General features: G+C 32.9%; 3 protein-coding genes across 3 annotated transcripts; 1 reads left to right on the top strand and 2 right to left on the bottom strand.

The window, feature by feature from the left end:
- The first annotated feature begins 863 nt into the window (after positions 1-863).
- On the top strand, positions 864-4,540 carry LOC137806963 (tubby-like F-box protein 3). Its single transcript, XM_068607365.2, has 6 exons — positions 864-1,381; positions 2,541-2,628; positions 2,783-2,912; positions 3,002-3,181; positions 3,345-3,836; positions 4,216-4,540. Exons 1-5 carry the CDS (start codon positions 1,163-1,165, stop codon positions 3,808-3,810), a joined length of 1,083 nt encoding a protein of 360 aa, XP_068463466.1. The 5' UTR covers positions 864-1,162; the 3' UTR covers positions 3,811-3,836; positions 4,216-4,540.
- Positions 4,541-7,251: 2,711 nt separating this feature from the next.
- LOC137806964 (Surfeit locus protein 6) lies at positions 7,252-8,923 on the bottom strand. Its single transcript, XM_068607367.1, has 2 exons — positions 8,775-8,923; positions 7,252-8,510 (listed from the first exon to the last, which is right to left on the bottom strand). Exon 2 carries the CDS (start codon positions 8,475-8,477, stop codon positions 7,416-7,418), a length of 1,062 nt encoding a protein of 353 aa, XP_068463468.1. The 5' UTR covers positions 8,478-8,510; positions 8,775-8,923; the 3' UTR covers positions 7,252-7,415.
- A 2,231-nt stretch (positions 8,924-11,154) lies between these two features.
- Positions 11,155-16,054, bottom strand: LOC137806962 (putative serine/threonine-protein kinase At1g54610). Its single transcript, XM_068607364.2, has 7 exons — positions 14,930-16,054; positions 14,365-14,649; positions 13,922-14,239; positions 13,523-13,750; positions 12,829-12,929; positions 12,333-12,447; positions 11,155-11,615 (listed from the first exon to the last, which is right to left on the bottom strand). Exons 1-7 carry the CDS (start codon positions 15,233-15,235, stop codon positions 11,325-11,327), a joined length of 1,644 nt encoding a protein of 547 aa, XP_068463465.1. The 5' UTR covers positions 15,236-16,054; the 3' UTR covers positions 11,155-11,324.
- Between the last annotated feature and the right edge of the window lie 577 nt (positions 16,055-16,631).

The raw sequence follows: 16,631 nt of genomic DNA, 5'->3' as shown, positions 1-16,631 counted from the left end.
CATTACGTACGATTTTTATAAAAAAAATTAAAAAAATTAAGACTGAAGTCATACTCCTAGTGATTTCAGTAAAAAAAATCTGATTGATAGAAAGTAGAAGTCATAATTAAATGCATGATTTTTTTTCATTTTAAAAACATCATAAAAAATATGATTTACCTATTTTTGTAAAAAGTAATAAACTTACCCATTTTAATAAATGTAAAAATTACACCAAATCCGTAAAGAAACCTAAAAAAAGTCATGCTTTAAAATGTTTTCTAATTTATACGGGTCTACAAAAGTTTTGAAATTTTAGGGATATTCTTCTTAACAATAATCATGTTTAAAACACGGAATAAAAACATGTTTTCAAACAAATGAAAGTAAATTATTTCTTACACTACTTTTCCTGAAAATAAGAAGTTGAATGTAAAGATGCTGTGACAAGATGGAAGACAACTATGTACGATAGTCATCATTCACAATTTTGAGTTTTCAAAAACATACTTATGCTTCTGCACAATAATTATATACTAATGTTGCAACATTCATCTTTTCAATTTTGTTCTTTAGATTTTTGGATTCTAATTTATTACAACATCAACTATCATATATTCAGTGTTGACTTATTTAATCTACATCATTCTTTTTTATTATTATTGCTGTGAAAAGACATTAAATATTATCACCACTTTTTTTTTAAAATCTTATCATGACTTGCATGGAGATATTGGTGGTGCAATATGTCTCTTGTAGATTGAGATTCATTTTCTTGGTTCATTAAACTAAACTAAATTTTTCCAAATTTTGCTTTTGAATTATTTCAACTATTGCTAATCAACATCTTATCTAAAAAGCATATTTTCTAATCTTTAGTCTTCAATTCAATTTAAATAATTTGATTTGAGTTTGGAGATTAAATTTGGAAGAGGTGGATCCAAATCTTGTATTCTGGTTCATATCTAATCAATCCATCACACTCTCTACAGTGAACACGTTCTACCTTTTCCTTCGTCTTTTCTCTCTCTCTAACTAACAATAACTGGTAACCCTCTTGTCTCATCCTTCAACATAGTTTTTCTCCCCCAAGTAGATATTTCTGTGAAAAACACAACACAATACAGTGACCCATCATTGAAGTTGGAGTCTTTCCTCAAAAGGGGTGTGTGGGGTGCTTTCCATGGATGATGGGTTGGAGCAGAGTTGGTGGGCCAACATGCCCCACGAGCTTCTCAGAGAGGTTCTCCTCCGAATTGAGTCGTCGGAGGCCAAGTGGCCACCGCGGAGAAGCGTGGTGGCTTGTGCCGGAGTGTGCCGCACCTGGAGACTCATCGTCAAGGAGATTGTCAAGCCACCTCAACTCTCTTCCAACATAACATTCCCCATCTCTCTCAAACAGGTTACTGCACAATCCTCTCCATTCAAATTTCCTCAATTTCAATTAGTCGCCCTTTACTCTTCCACCTTTATTTATTTTCTTCTGGATTCATCATACTTCATCCTGAACCACTTGAAATACTAGCTAAAGTGATTTTCTATAAATATTCATCATGTATTTAGTTTCATCATAAGGAACTGATTCTGGTTCCTTAATTAATCTAGATTAGAGTAACATTAGTTAATTTTAGGTTAGATCGAAACTTTTTTATTGAAATTTCCAACTATATTTTTTGGAATAAAAGTATCCAAACATAAATCACCTCACTCTAAAACAAATTTTACTAAATCAAGATATGATGCACACACGGTCTTGCTTGCTTGTTTTGGAGTTTTTAATTTTGAATGGATTCTATGGAGATGCGGAAGCTATATGGAGGTATAGGTCAGATCAGAAAGGTGAATTTGAGGTGTGGAAGTAGAGGTTTAGAAGAGGTGAGACCAACTTCTAAAGAGTCCTAGGCTAGACACACAAATTGGTGCTAAAATAGAGTGAACTTGAGTCAAGTGAGACAACATTTTGGCATAAATTTCTTACTCAATTCAGGTTGCATTACAAAAGGCTTAACACACTTATTTATAGTTCTAAATGCAACCAAGGTTCAAAATTTAATCTTAAACTCTTCACTCCTATGGTGACAAATGACTCCCTCCCATTGGAGTAAATCAAATTAGAGGTTGACAAATGACCTTTCTTTGTTGGTGAAAAATTCTCTCATTAGAGAGATGATGACATGTGGACCTTCATGCCCTCCTTGCCTATGCTTAGATGGATTTCTCATGCTTCATATGTCATGCTTACAATTTACACCCTCTTTTCCTGTGTATATCCTACTCTACTAGGCTAAATACATGAAAAATAACCAAAAAACAAGTCCAATAAAATCTTCACTACTATGTACAAATTTTCAATGCTAGAAAAGACTCTTCCAAAATATGCTGGTTAGATGGTCATCCATCAAGACATGTGTGGTTATATAAGAAATATAAGATTAAATAACACATTTGTCTAGTGATTTATGAGTTGGATTTTTGAAAATTAGACTTTTGTCTTCCTTGTATTGTTATTCTTAAGTTGCACTGCTTAAACATAACCTGAGTTGGTAAATACATTTTGGCAGCCTGGCCCAAGGGAACATCTACTTCAGTGCTTCATTAGGCGCAACAGTGGCACACAGACATATTATCTGTTTCTCAGTTTATCTAGTGGTTAGTAGTTAGTCAATAGTTGAGCTTATTCTTGATTCCCTTGTCTAAAATACTTCGTTAGTTTTGGAGGATAATATAAGGTTTCCTTTTTATGCTTTCTCAATTCATTGTTTAACTGTATGTTCCTTTTGGCCACTATCTTTTTCAATTGCAGCACTAGCTGATGATGGGAAGTTCCTTCTAGCTGCGCGTAAGTTCAGACGCCCAACCTGCACAGATTATATTATCTCCCTGGATGCGGATGATATGTCCAGGGAAAGCAGTGCCCACATAGGGAAATTGAGGTGCATTCTTAATCACGCGCTGTTGCCATTATTGTTCTTTTTAGTTTCTTAGGGTGAAGATTAACCCATTTTCCATTATATTTTATAAGATCAAATTTTTTGGGAACCAAGTTCACAATCTACGATAGCCAACTGCCTCATGCAAGGGCAAAGATGACAAAAAGTAGCTCCACTAGGCTGGTGAATCCAAAACAAGTTTCACCTAAGGTCCCTACAGGCAACTACCCAGTTGCCCATATCTCATATGAACTGAATGTATTAGGCTCCAGGTAAAGCTTTTAACACTGCTATCATAGTTCTTCATGTTTTTCTTTTGCTTGACAAACCTATAATGATTTGAGTTATGGATGTTTCTGCTGAAAGCATATTAGCTAACTGAATTTTTCTTATATACAAACTAAACAATACTTACCATATGTTCATGGCAAGCAGGGGGCCAAGGAGAATGCATTGTGTCATAGATACCATTCCTGCTTCTGCTATTGAACCAGAAAGGGTAGCTCCTTCACAGACCAGTTATTCTACTAGTAACATAGGTACTTCATTCCCATTTTTTCAGACAAACTCAACTCATCTAGAAAACTCCATATCTGGAGAGCAGAACAATAAAAAAGATGACGTTCTAGTGTTGAAAAATAAGGCTGCCAGGTGGCACGAGCAGATGCAGTGTTGGTGCTTAAACTTTCAAGGGCGAGTGACAATTGCTTCAGTTAAAAACTTTCAGCTGGCTGCTTTGACAGTCAATGGACATGCTGAACCACAAGAGGATGACGTCATCCTCCAATTTGGAAAAGTTGGGAAGGACATGTTTACAATGGATTACCGTTACCCTATCTCAGCATTTCAGGCATTTGCAATCTGCCTCAGCAGCTTCGCTACCACGGTTGCTTGCGAATGATGCATGTTTGGAGTATCTTTGGACAGGTATTCATCTCCAAGCTCAACATTCTAAAATTAGAACATAGCTTGGACAAGAAATGGATAAAGAGAAAGCTAGAGAAGGTAGAGGGTGTTTTGCAACAGCCTAACTGGTAGCTCATTGTGCAAAATAGCAATTGTGTTACATGTTTGTTCACTGCAGTAAGAATCAGCTTAGATTAGTTTATTAGCTTCTTTTTTTCTTCCTTCTATTAATCAAAGCCTTACTGGTCCATTTACAATACTTGGCATTGATAGCCATATTTCCTTTCAAAATCAAACAAGGAATATAATTTTTGTGGCTGATGTTGTGTTGATTCTGGGTGTAGTTTTGTGATTGTAACTGTCATGTTTGCTTCTTTGATCATGTTGGCTTTCATTCAAGCGTGGTCTTTAGCAGTATGGTGTGATTTGATGATGGCTTCATGGGAAGAATCTGACAAAACTGCCCAAAGGTAATTGGAAATTTGGATCATCGTCAGCTGAAATACTAGGGCGGTTATGTGGATGTGTGAGGGTTGTTTGTTTTTCTGAGATAATTTTTTCGTCCCATATTTGTATCTAGCTCCCTGTTGTGTGCGTGTATGTTTTATTCTTTCTTAGCTTTGTCTTTCATTTGTTTCTAGTTTCCTACAAGTGCAAAACACATGTTCTTGAATTATAAATTACGGAAATAATGTTTACAAATGCATTTTATTGAGTCCTCACAACATCCGGGCTTCTATCTACTATCACTTCTTGTAGTTTCCTAGCCTTGTTATAGCCTAATTTTATACGAAACAGAACATGATTTGAATCAGCCAAAACCACACTAAACTATTCAAGTGCTAGAAACAAAAATAATAAGTCAAACAATTCATACTAAAGGAATAGAGTAATCAATTTAGTGCATGTTTGGACGTTCTTTTCTTGTTTTGAATCTACTAATACTTGGTTTTGCGCCACTTGAAGTTTTTGAACGTGAGTTTTATTAGAAAACGTGGATCCAAAACACCAATCCAAACATGTTAAAAGTTTCGAAATTTAACATTAACCAAAAAGTACCTCTTCCGTTCGCACTTTTCCACTGATTTCACGAGTCTTTAAAAAAACGTACAATTAACAATTAAAGTTTATTGGATTTTTTACTAATAATGTATATTGTAATTATAAAATACCCATATTAAGTAAAAGATATTACTTTTTTTACTTAATGCACATGAATAAGAAATATTAACTACATTAAAATGCACATAGTTTTTTTATAACACATCTTTACAAATTATCACAAGTTGTTGTAAATTATCAATTTAGCATTTTTTTTATCAGTTAACTCTCATACTCATTTCCCGTTTTAGATCAAGACAAGTGATTTGGGTTTGGTAACATGTAAGCAATTGATTTCAGACTATCGTTTAATAATAATTTATCATAAATTTGTTTATTTTTATAATTGCTATTTTAAATTATATTTACTATGATCTTTTTATTGATTAATAATATGATTTTTTCCAGTGAAATGAAAGTGCGCAGAAATTAAACACGTCGAAACCAGAAAAATATGTAAAATGTTTCCCTGCAGTTTTATTACTAATAATGGCAATAAAAAAAATGCTATCCAATTATAGAGATATGGTATTGATCATTGATAGTACCCCTTTTGTTAGAAAAGTAGGACATTGTGTAAAAAAAAGTAGTACGTTGAAACTTCAATCAGTTTTACAAATCCTGGAAAGACAACATTAAAAGTGAATTTGAGCTGCCATGCACAGAATATTCTCATAGTGGAAAGATGGAATTGAAGAAGGAAATTGAATGCTTATCAAGAAATTAAAGACTCTGTTAGTTCAACAGCTAGAAGATTTGTACAAGAGGATTGCAGCATCTTACACTTCATGAATTTATTTAAGCATGCTAAGCTGATTCATTACTAAATAATCTTCAAAGTAAAAACCTCCAAAGACAAAGACACCGCCAATTTAACTGCTTATGCTCGACAGTAAAAAGGGTGCATGATTCCTGGTTTGTTGGATGAATTTCACAGGTAGAGACTATGCTATTGAATTTAGGGCCGTGGCAGAGCCGTGAGAATACACTTTAAATATCTAAAACAACAAAACTTATTTGAGAGACATTATAAATGCATGCATCTAATTTTATCCAAACTGTCTAAGAACAATTTACCAATGTTCAGAAATCCTACGCACTTCAAAAACTTAGTGTGCTTGAAGCTCCTTATTGTTGAATTTTCGACAACTGTAATTTTTAATACTCCTTTCTTCAAGGTTGATGCATCTTATTATTTAATGGTTGTGGGAGTGCACCACACATGAAGGAAAATAACTATTGGAAAAAAGTGTGGCAGAAAGGCTAGCATGCTCTAGTGCCAGAAAAAAAAACACTGGATTGTGTATGCTAAATTGTTTAAGGAAATTACCTAATTTGATAAGAATAATTCGTGGGAAACAAAAAATTGTAAGAGTAAAAACGTTGACCCCTGGTATTTGCTTTCTTTTCCCCCTAGCTAAGAACAGCTTTATCAAAACATATAACTGTTCCAACAAGACAAGAAGCATGGGCCTTACTGCCATAGTAATAGAATTACTAATCCTAGTAACTTTCCATGTTCTCTTGACTCCATATCAAAATAAATAACATGGCCAGGCCACATAACGGGCATGAAAACTCCTCTTCGCACCGCACCATAAAAACAATACAAAACCTTCTTAAACAAATTATTCCTTTCAGTAAAAAGAGGGAAAACATAACATTTCAACAAAATGAGAAAAATTGAAACGTTAAAATTCACCAACAAGTCAGCCAAATTGGTATTCATTTTTCGATTGTTACACAGCCAAATAGATATTGTATACTTGTTGAAAGAGGAGTTTTCCATGCAACACTAGAATAAACTTTCCCACCACCTCACAGGAATACCAAATGATGATTTGAATAAGGGGACAATTAAATATGCCTATGTATAATTAACTAGAAACCCCCTTACAAATAATAAAATTAATTTTTTTCAATCTGATTATTCCTAGGAATAAACAAAGATAACTTACAAACACCTTCTAAACAAATTAGAACACTACTGTATTAGTAACGTTTACAGTACTCCCTAAACCTACAGTTGTGAAATACTTAAAATGTTGTAAAGCTAAAGGACCTGCCAGATGCACAGAGCAATGTATATACCCTAGTCTTTGTCAATACAATTTCCTCTGTTCCTATCCAAACAAAGGAGACGTCTACGTATTGAATACAAATTTAAGACCACACCTGGTACACTAAGGGTCTTCGAGAGCAACATCTCAAGAGCTAGCAATATTTAAGACGTAGATATATCTCTCTTTTAACACAATACTTGCAATCCAGTAGTAATAGACACTAGTTACAAGAGCTAGCAATTTGTTAAAACATGGCATGCCTATGTAGAAAATAATAGAAAATAAAATATTTTTCATTTCAAGAAATGTGCATACAGAACTTGATAGGTGCACCTTTTTCGAGCCATTGAATTGTCATTCTCTAACACCGATTCTTCAAAAGCTAGAAAACAATAATGTAAAGAAAAGGCACAAATCAATAAACTTCAAAATCATATTAGGTGGCACCACCACCATTCATAAAACCTTCTTTGCGACCTTCGAAGCCTGGTCGCATAAGCTTTTTCTCTCTTTTGGCAATTTTCCGCATTTTCTTCTCATGAATCCTGCCAGCTATGTTCTCTGTCCTTTTCTTCTGTTTCTCCGCCTTCAATTGGTCCCTCGTTTGGATTCTATCTTTCCATTTCTCGGAATTTTTCTTCTGCTGCTTCTTCTCCTTATTAATACTTTTCTTCAGGAGCTTGGGATCATCGTGAACCTTAACCCCTGCTGCTCTATCCATGGCTGCTTTCCACGATTGCTTCTTGGCAAAAGCTTCAGCCTTCTCAGGATCATTCTTTTTCACTTCTTCCAACTTCTTGGCCCTTTCAAGTTCCTTATGCTTTGAAAGTTTCCTCTTCTTCCCTAGCATTTCCTCATTCTGAAGTTTGACATGGCCAAACACAAGCTCCTTGGAAGCCTCTGCAGCATCCTTCTTTACTTTCTCGACCAACTCAGCACTCACATTGTTACCTTCATCAGTTTCATCATCCCTCTTACGTTTATGGTCCTTAGTATATCCTCTCCTAGCATCTCTCTCATCCCTTTTCTTTTCTGAATTCCCAAGGTTTCGTCCTGCCCGAAACTCTTCAAGTTTGCGATGAAGCCTTTGCCGAAGCTCTTCATAAGTCACAGACCGATCATCTTTTTTCAATCCAGACAAAGGAGGTTTAGCCACTGCTGCACCCTTCTCTTCATCACTGTCATCCACCTTCTCTTTTCCCAAGCTTTCCTTGAGAAGATCAAGGGTAGTTGCAGAGGGTTTGTCAGGGTTCAAACGGTCCCTCCGAGACTTCTTGATATTCTCCTTGGTCTCTTTCTTCGCCTCAGCCTTTGCAATCTTGCTGAGACCCTGAAACCATGGCTTCTCCTTGTCGTCAGTAGGCAGATAAAACTTGGCCGGAATCAACTCAATTAACTTGTCAAAGAAAAGGGCATGCTCGTGGATCACACGCCCCAAATCTTCAACACCACCATCACACTCTGCCACAACACCACCCTTTTGTTTTCTGTTCTTCATCTTCGTCAGTCACTGTGTAACCCTAAAACCTCACTGCAATAGGATGGGGAAATTAAAACAAACTAATAAACACAATTATTTTTCGTTTAAATAGAATCAAATAGTTCTCGAGGACAAAAATAACGCAACAATTATGATATAGCAAAACAAAAAAGGGGTTCAGCGAAACTGAATTCGAAAACAAGAATGAAAAAAAATGGGTTCAACAAAACTGAATTCGAAACAAAAAAATGCAAAACAACGGGTTCAACCAAATTGAATTCGAAAACAAAAATGCAAACATTCAGCGGAACTCACCTGGGTAGAAGACGAGTAAGCTGTGCCCTCAAATTAGGGTTCTCATGGGTTGGAATCCATTTAAAAAAAAAAAAACTTTTTACTTATTTATTTTGTGTCCAGACATGGTTTGGCCAAGGCCCATCTCAATTGGGAAGGTTCATATGAATGTATTTAATAAAAGAAGATTTCAGATTTTTATTTATTTTTTAATTTATCATTATTGTATTTAAATTGTCATATGCATTTGACTATATATGTACATGGATATTTCTTATTTTATGCTAAATATATATATATATAAAATAATATAAGAAACTAATCTTAAAAAAATTATGTAAATCATGTTATATATGTGCAATTTTGAAATGTGAAAAAATAAAATAATTGATTATTTTATACCTATATTATAAATAAAAATATTTTTTTATAATATTTAAAGTTTGTGAACATGTTTTATTAATAATTTAAATTATAACTAATTAAATTAAAAGGTTGGTATGAAGTTAAATATTATTTAAATAAATTATTATTTTAATCTTCAATGGAAACATTTATATATATATATATATATATATATATATATATATATATATATATATATCTGTGTGTGTAGTTAGTTTGTTAACACTTATATAAAACATACTAATCATTGTGTTATTTTATATAGGTGTTTTTTACTTTAAATAATCTTTCAATGTTAAATCATCATGAAGAAATACAAAATATAAGTACGTGATATTTTTATTCATATGTTTCAAAATATTTTTCTATTAAATATTTTTAATGATATTATTTTATACCACATGTCATAAGTATATAAAAATTAAAAGCCAGTATTTTTTTAATTCACAGTAAAGTTATATAAATTAAAAGACTTTCCTCCTGTCAGATGTATAAAAAAATAACACCCTAAAAACTTAACGACTTGATAAAATAATATATATATATATATATATTATGATGTAAATATGAAAATAAATAAATAATATGTTTTATTAAATAATAGTAAGTAAGTAAGTATGAAGAGTGAATGATATCTTATTAATACCTTTAATATAAAATATTCAAAATAAATTAGTTAATTCAAATTAAAATTTATCAAATTAATTTGATGTAGAACTTTTAAAATAAGTTTTTTTTTTATCTAATGTCCATATGAGTAAAGGTAGGATAGATTATCGGTTGATGTACTAACTCAATCAACTCGTTTATGGTAAGGTATATTAAAATATATTATTATTATTATTATTATTATTATTATTATTATTATTATTATTAAGCATGATATCTATTTAACTATGATAAGTTTGATAAATAAATAAAGTGTTGAAATTTTAAATAAATTATTAGAAATTTTTCCAAAATTTATGTCTATTTTTGTGTAAATATTGTGATCCTTGACTATAATTTGATAATAACGACAATTTTTATATATTTTTATAGATATTTACTTATTTTAATTAAATTTTATGAATGTGACACATATTAATAGAATTATTTCAAGTAATATTTATACTAAAATATATGATATTGTAAAATGTATGCTGAATATTAAATTTAGACTTTTACACAAAGATATATACTAACATGTTGTAAGTTTTTTAATTTTCAATTTAGATAAACCATCCATTGTTTGCAAATACTTATATTTTCCCTAATTTAAAATCTCAAATATAAATACTCACTTTTTTTTTGTTTGAGTCTTGACCATTTATAGTATCAACATAATGTTTTAGAAATTTTCATCAAATTAATTTTGGATTCTTATCATATTTCATTAATATTAAAATAATTTTTTTCGTATAGATTATTTTTTTGACCTTTTTTTATTGGATAGAAATCTAACCAAAATATTAGAATGAGATTTTTTTACCACTTATAAAATATTTATTGTTGTAAATAATTGCATAAGAACATCCTAACAATATTATGTTCTCTAGTATATATTTTCTTCCATGAAATAATATTTCAACATTAAACCACAGTTAAAATATATCTTAATTGTAATAAATACTTGATAAGTGATATTTTTATTCCTACAATTGAAAGTACTTATTTAAATTTAATGATATTAATGGTTACAATATATCATAAGTATATAAAAATTGAAAGCCAAATTATTTTTTATTTACAGTAAATTATATAATTTAAATGACTCTCCTGTTACTCTTAGATTTTTAAAATTATTAAATATATTACTCAGTTAAAAATAACTGATTATTTTATACGTATATCATAAATAAAAATATTTAAAATTAAAAAACTAATGAAATTAAAATCTAGGTATTAAAATGATATATTATTTAAATAAATTAACATTTTAATCTTCAATGCAATGAATATATATATATATATATATATATATATAAAATTATGTGTGATTATATTATACAGGATAGGGAATAAAGGGTTGATGATTGAGAAAGATAAAATATGTTGTAGCTCTCTGAAGCAAGACAATAAATCAGCAGCACTTTTGCAGCTTCACCAAACACCAATGCTTGTGAAAAATAATTGGTGTTCTATTGCAATTCTTTAATTATTTTTGAATACTCTTTCACACCATATCTATCTATAAGATTCCTTCTTTGAATGTGTGCGCCCATTCCCATTCCCTGCCATCTTCTTCTTTCTTCTTGGTGCATCCACACTAGTTTCCATTAATGGACCAGACCAGGTCTGGATATTTGATTTAGGATATGACAAGTTTGTGGAACTAAATGGAACATCAGGAGGATCAAAAATTGGATCCATGTGACGTGAAGAACCCAAAGGATAGCCTAGAGTTCCATCTTCATGAGGTGGAGGAAACTTTTCACTCTTGCTCTTGGCATTTGCATGTGTTACCAGTCGCCATCTCTGTAATAACAGTTAAACCATTACTACAGCATTCAGACACAAAAGTAAGCTCTCATATGAACCAACAACACTGTATGTATCAATGTCACTTTATCAAAATTGGAAAGTGCTTTAATTCTTAGTTAACTGGGATGGGAAGATACATACAAATGCATATATATGTAAGTTTCTCATTCGATCATTGAAAAGGGATGAGAAGGAGATGGAAGACGAATTTCAAGTGTTGTTTTAGACAAATGGATGCATGTGAAGATCAATGTTTTCAACAATCGCTTTATTCATAAGAATAATAAATATGAAGAATAAAGTATTCACCAAGTAATCTCTTAGTGATAATGGAGTTCGTGTTGTTCAAACTATTAGGAAGAGACATCCTAGAAAAGGTGTTAAGATGTCTATTAAGAAGAAATGAGAGTCCTTACTTTTCTGGGATATTCATCTATTGGTGTTATTTTGGTTCTTTTGTTTGTTCCATAGTTTTTCTTTGGAGTTCTTTTTAAAAGTATTAAAATCCTATGTTCTAATTGATCTAAATTTGATCTTTCTTATGTATGGGGTTTGGCCTAGTCCCCATTCTTGTTTGTTCTCTTTTTTCTTTATTTTTTAATAAAACTTTTTCATGTAATGACAGAGATGCTTAACATGAAGTTTAAAAAATATATATTCACCAAGACAAAACGTATTTGCACAGATGAATGAGGTGCTTATCTGACATACATCAATATTTGCTTGCAACTCAGCACTGGAATCTGGAATTGGAATTCCCCTTCCACCTCTATCACGTGGACGTGATTTCTTCACACCAGCGTTAGTTTTGTTAGCAGCCCTCAATCTACAGTCATGAAACATTACAATTAAATTATTGAAATTTGTGGATCTTCAGTATTTTCAATCAGAAAAATCTTTTGATTCCACCAGTATCATTGAGAGCTAGAGAATAAGAGAAAGTTCACAAGATGAGGGATAGCTGAACAAATTTGTTCAAACTATATACATGCCTCGCAACTTCCTCAGTCAAATATAGAAAAACAAGGGAATCGAATGGCAAAACAATCTAACATACAAACTTGGTCAGAATAGATTTTTATGCAAACAAGAATTCAAAAGATAATTGAGAATTTCATCTATAAGTTAGAGAAAAACTTGATCTTCAGTATTTAAATATATTCATGAAATCTTTGTTATGATGACTAAAGCAATTTAAGTTATCCACCTTCTAGCTTCTTCATCCCGCAATTTTGTATCCATCTCCTTGCTGGGAGGATATTTTGGAAGGCTAGAGGGTTCACAGGCATAAGGTTTTGTAGTAAAGAACTGCAAAACAGAAGCAATTAATATTAGACTTAGATTCTTATATTAAATTGTTGGAGTAATAAGGATTTCAAGCTTAATTCATCATATCTATACTTAAAACTATATATAACCACCTACATAAAGCTATCCCTGCCATTTTCCATGAGTGTCAAGCAACCTCGGTTTTCTTTAAATATAGAGTAAAACCAATCCAAGGAAAAAACAAATTCAAATGAAGTTCAGTATTACTAGTCCATCCACTAATAGACGCAATTTAAGTGATTTTATGAACTCTGTAAGACAGTTAACTCATGATAAGAATGTATTTCTTGATAAGTGGCAAACAAAGCCCTGACAATCCAGAACTTTTATTAAGAATAAACAAAAGCAATAAAAGTCAACAGGAGGTGGTATATGGCATGAACAAAGCAAATGTGGCTTGCTTAAAACCACACCCATCTTTGTTTGCAGTGAATTACTTATTCTATTTGTGAATTGAAACATGACAAGAAGGGAACAGTCAAGTAGATGTAGCAATCCTATGCATATATTTTAAGGAAATAGCAGAAATAAGTGATTTTGTAGGATTAACTAGTGATAAAATTGTATCTTACTTCACTCTGTAATGCAGCTGTGGCAGTTTGGCGTTCAGCTGGATCGATTGCAAGAAGGGTCTCAGTTAGTGGCAGAGATGATGCTGGGAAATTCTTAAATGTCTCTTCTATGCACCTCTTGTATGATTGTCGGGGCTTAAAAATGGTAGCATGTGGCAGCTTTGACTTTTTCCAATATTCATCAGAAGGAGAACCACAAAGCTTAAATATCTTATGTAGCTGCTCCACCTATGAAGCACAGAGGATATATATATCAATAAAATCAGAAGCACAAACCTCACAGCATGAGCAACAAACTCTTGCACCATTTACTAAATTACTAGTAAAGTGAAAAGTCTTATGCTCTTGAAAGGTTCTCCTAGAGAAATTATAAAATGAAATGAATCATTCAAAGATTACCTCGGTTCGACCAGGCATAATAGGCTTGCCAGCCAACAATTCAGCAAGAATGCAGCCAGCACTCCAGAGGTCCACTCCTACACCATAATCAGTGGCTCCAAGGAGAAGCTCTGGAGGACGATACCATAAAGTAACCACCCTGCTGGTCATAGGGTGCTTTTGATTAGGATCAAAGAAGGAAGCTAATCCAAAATCAGCAATCCTAAGAATTCCTTCGTTGTCAATAAGAAGGTTTGACCCCTTTATATCACGATGCAACACATGACGGTTGTGACAGTGTTCCAGTCCAGAAAGTAGCTGATGCATATAACATTTAACCTAAAACACCCAGATATGATCAAGAAAAGAAGTTCAAAATCAGAAACAGAAGACTGATTTGAATTATAAATTTCAACCAACCCTAGTTCTAGATTTTACAATATGCAAGCTAAATAAGTAAATACCTGAGACTCTGTGAACTTTACTGTTGGACTTGTAGCAAGTCCAGCCAAATCATGCTCCATGTATTCAAACACAAGGTACAAACTGCATGACATCCTTGAAGTCACTAAACCTTCCAGTTTGACAACGTTGGGATGATCCAGATGGCGCAGAATAAGGATCTCTCTGGCCATGAATTTGACACTCTCCGGCTCTAAATTGTCAAAGCGGACCTTCTTTAGGGCAACAATTTTCCCTGTCAAGGTATCCTTTGCTTTGTAAACATTGCTATAAGTACCTTGTCCAACCTGATAGAAAAATAGTCCAAAAAAGCCAGTTATAGATCAGATATTTGTTAACTTTACAAGAACAGAATGGAAGTAGACATTTTAATAGAAGGGCTTTCTATTAATAACTTTCAAGATAACAGAAAAACCCAGATCACAAAGAATTCTTGTTGTTAGATGTTGCTTACATTTGAAAACAAAAACAACATAAGCAATAAAATCTTCAAATTTGAAATCAAAACAACCAAGTTCCACATACTTAAACTGGAAAAGAAAGCAAAGCAGTCATTAACCTCCATACCTTATTCAGCTTTTCAAAAGTGTCGGCTCTTCTAGGGATCAACCCATTTATAGCTTCGCCAGCAACCTTGGAGAGCCAAGAGGGCCACCCTGCAGCTACTTGCTCACCATGCACATGGTTAGGTGGATTGCTTAACCTTGGATTCGGCTTCGAGGATCGCCTTCTCTCCCCTTTTGGGGGCTTGCTCTTTTCCTCTTCTCCACCCTCCTTAACATTCCCACCGTTCTGAACAGCACACTCTTCTGCTATTTCAACTTTCACTTCCTCTTTCCTCCTTGACGCTCCTTTCCCAAACACACACCCCATGTCTCAAAACACTCATTTACTCAAACCCGTCTTTTCTTCTTCTTCTTTTTCCTCTTCCTCCACCTCACATTTCCTCACTTGCCAGAACAACATTTTCCCTCATTTTTTTTGCAATTCAAACGCCACAGAGAACGAGAATCAAGCCCTAATAGTAGTTTCCCCCCGCCAATCTAAAAAGCTGAAAGGGGGGTTTTGAGTTTCAACCAAAGGAATGTGCAAATGTAAATTCAAAAGACCCTAACTTTTCCAGACAAAAGTGAGAATGCAATGATTTGGTGTCACCCCACAAGTTGCAATGCAGTCAAAGAAAATGAGCTTATATCAGTCAGACATGCACAGCAGAAAAGAAAAAGCAGAAAAAAAAAACAGTAAAATATGACCAGCTTTTCCCCCACTAGTGAAGTTCCTTTGTTCTTGTTCTTCCTACTATGTTCTCGGAAGTGGTTTTTTCTTCTAACCCTTTTAAAGTGTATGTGGATATGGATACTGAGCTATGTCAAGGTTGTAAACAGTAAAATTTTAGGAGTTTGGGGCATCCCAGATTCAAAGATTAATGTACATAAAACAATGTCTCGGAAAATAGAAATGGAATAAAAAAATAATAATGCGTGGAAAGGATCTGATATGCTTTTCCCCACTTCACTCTCGCACTCTCACACACAACGTTGTAGTGTCTACATACAAGTTAGTTTCGAACTTTTGCAGCACTGGTTTTGTATTCACTAAGGAAACTTCCATGGAAAACTATGGAGAGAAAAATCAAAGAAACGTGCCTTGGACACATTTAATTATTTATTATGCTTGATCAACGACCATGGTGAAGTGTTTTTATTAATTTTAACATGCAAAAATATTATTGGTTGAGTTAGTTGAATGGTAAGGTGGGTCCTATATGTTCTACCAACTAAACTAACTTTACCTGCTCATGGCTTCCTTCCTTGGCTATTGCACATTTATTTGCTTTACTTTTTTCTTTGGAAAAGGAAAGAAAAACTGCTCATTCTTATTAACACAACACAACTTTAATTTTAGTTCATGTATAATGATAAAAACCCCACAATAACAAAAATATTATAGTATTAGTATTACATATGCATTACCTCAAAATTGGTTGATTTCTTTAACATGCATCTTATTGTGAAAGGAGACAGTTGGCTTGAATCGTACATTCTGCTGGTTTGGTTCTTAGCCATTGGTGATAAATGCCTACTTTATTACGCTCTTCCCTCCTGTTTGGACCTTTTGTTTGTGCCAACGTTGGAACTTTGTCGGCTTCTCAAAATCATGTAAAAAACAATATATTTTTAGTATAATTGTTTTTGTATATATATTTTTTAAATAGTGTGTTCAGTATATTATACAAGTTGGTAAAATTGTGTGGTGCATGGCAATGGCA

The sequence above is a fragment of the Phaseolus vulgaris genome, chromosome 3 (genome assembly GCF_051622355.1).
Source record: "Phaseolus vulgaris cultivar YP4 chromosome 3, ASM5162235v1, whole genome shotgun sequence".
NCBI classification, from domain to species: domain Eukaryota; kingdom Viridiplantae; phylum Streptophyta; class Magnoliopsida; order Fabales; family Fabaceae; genus Phaseolus; species Phaseolus vulgaris.
The sequence above is the reverse complement of the archived record's forward strand: the minus strand, read 5'-3'. Positions and strand labels throughout refer to the sequence as shown.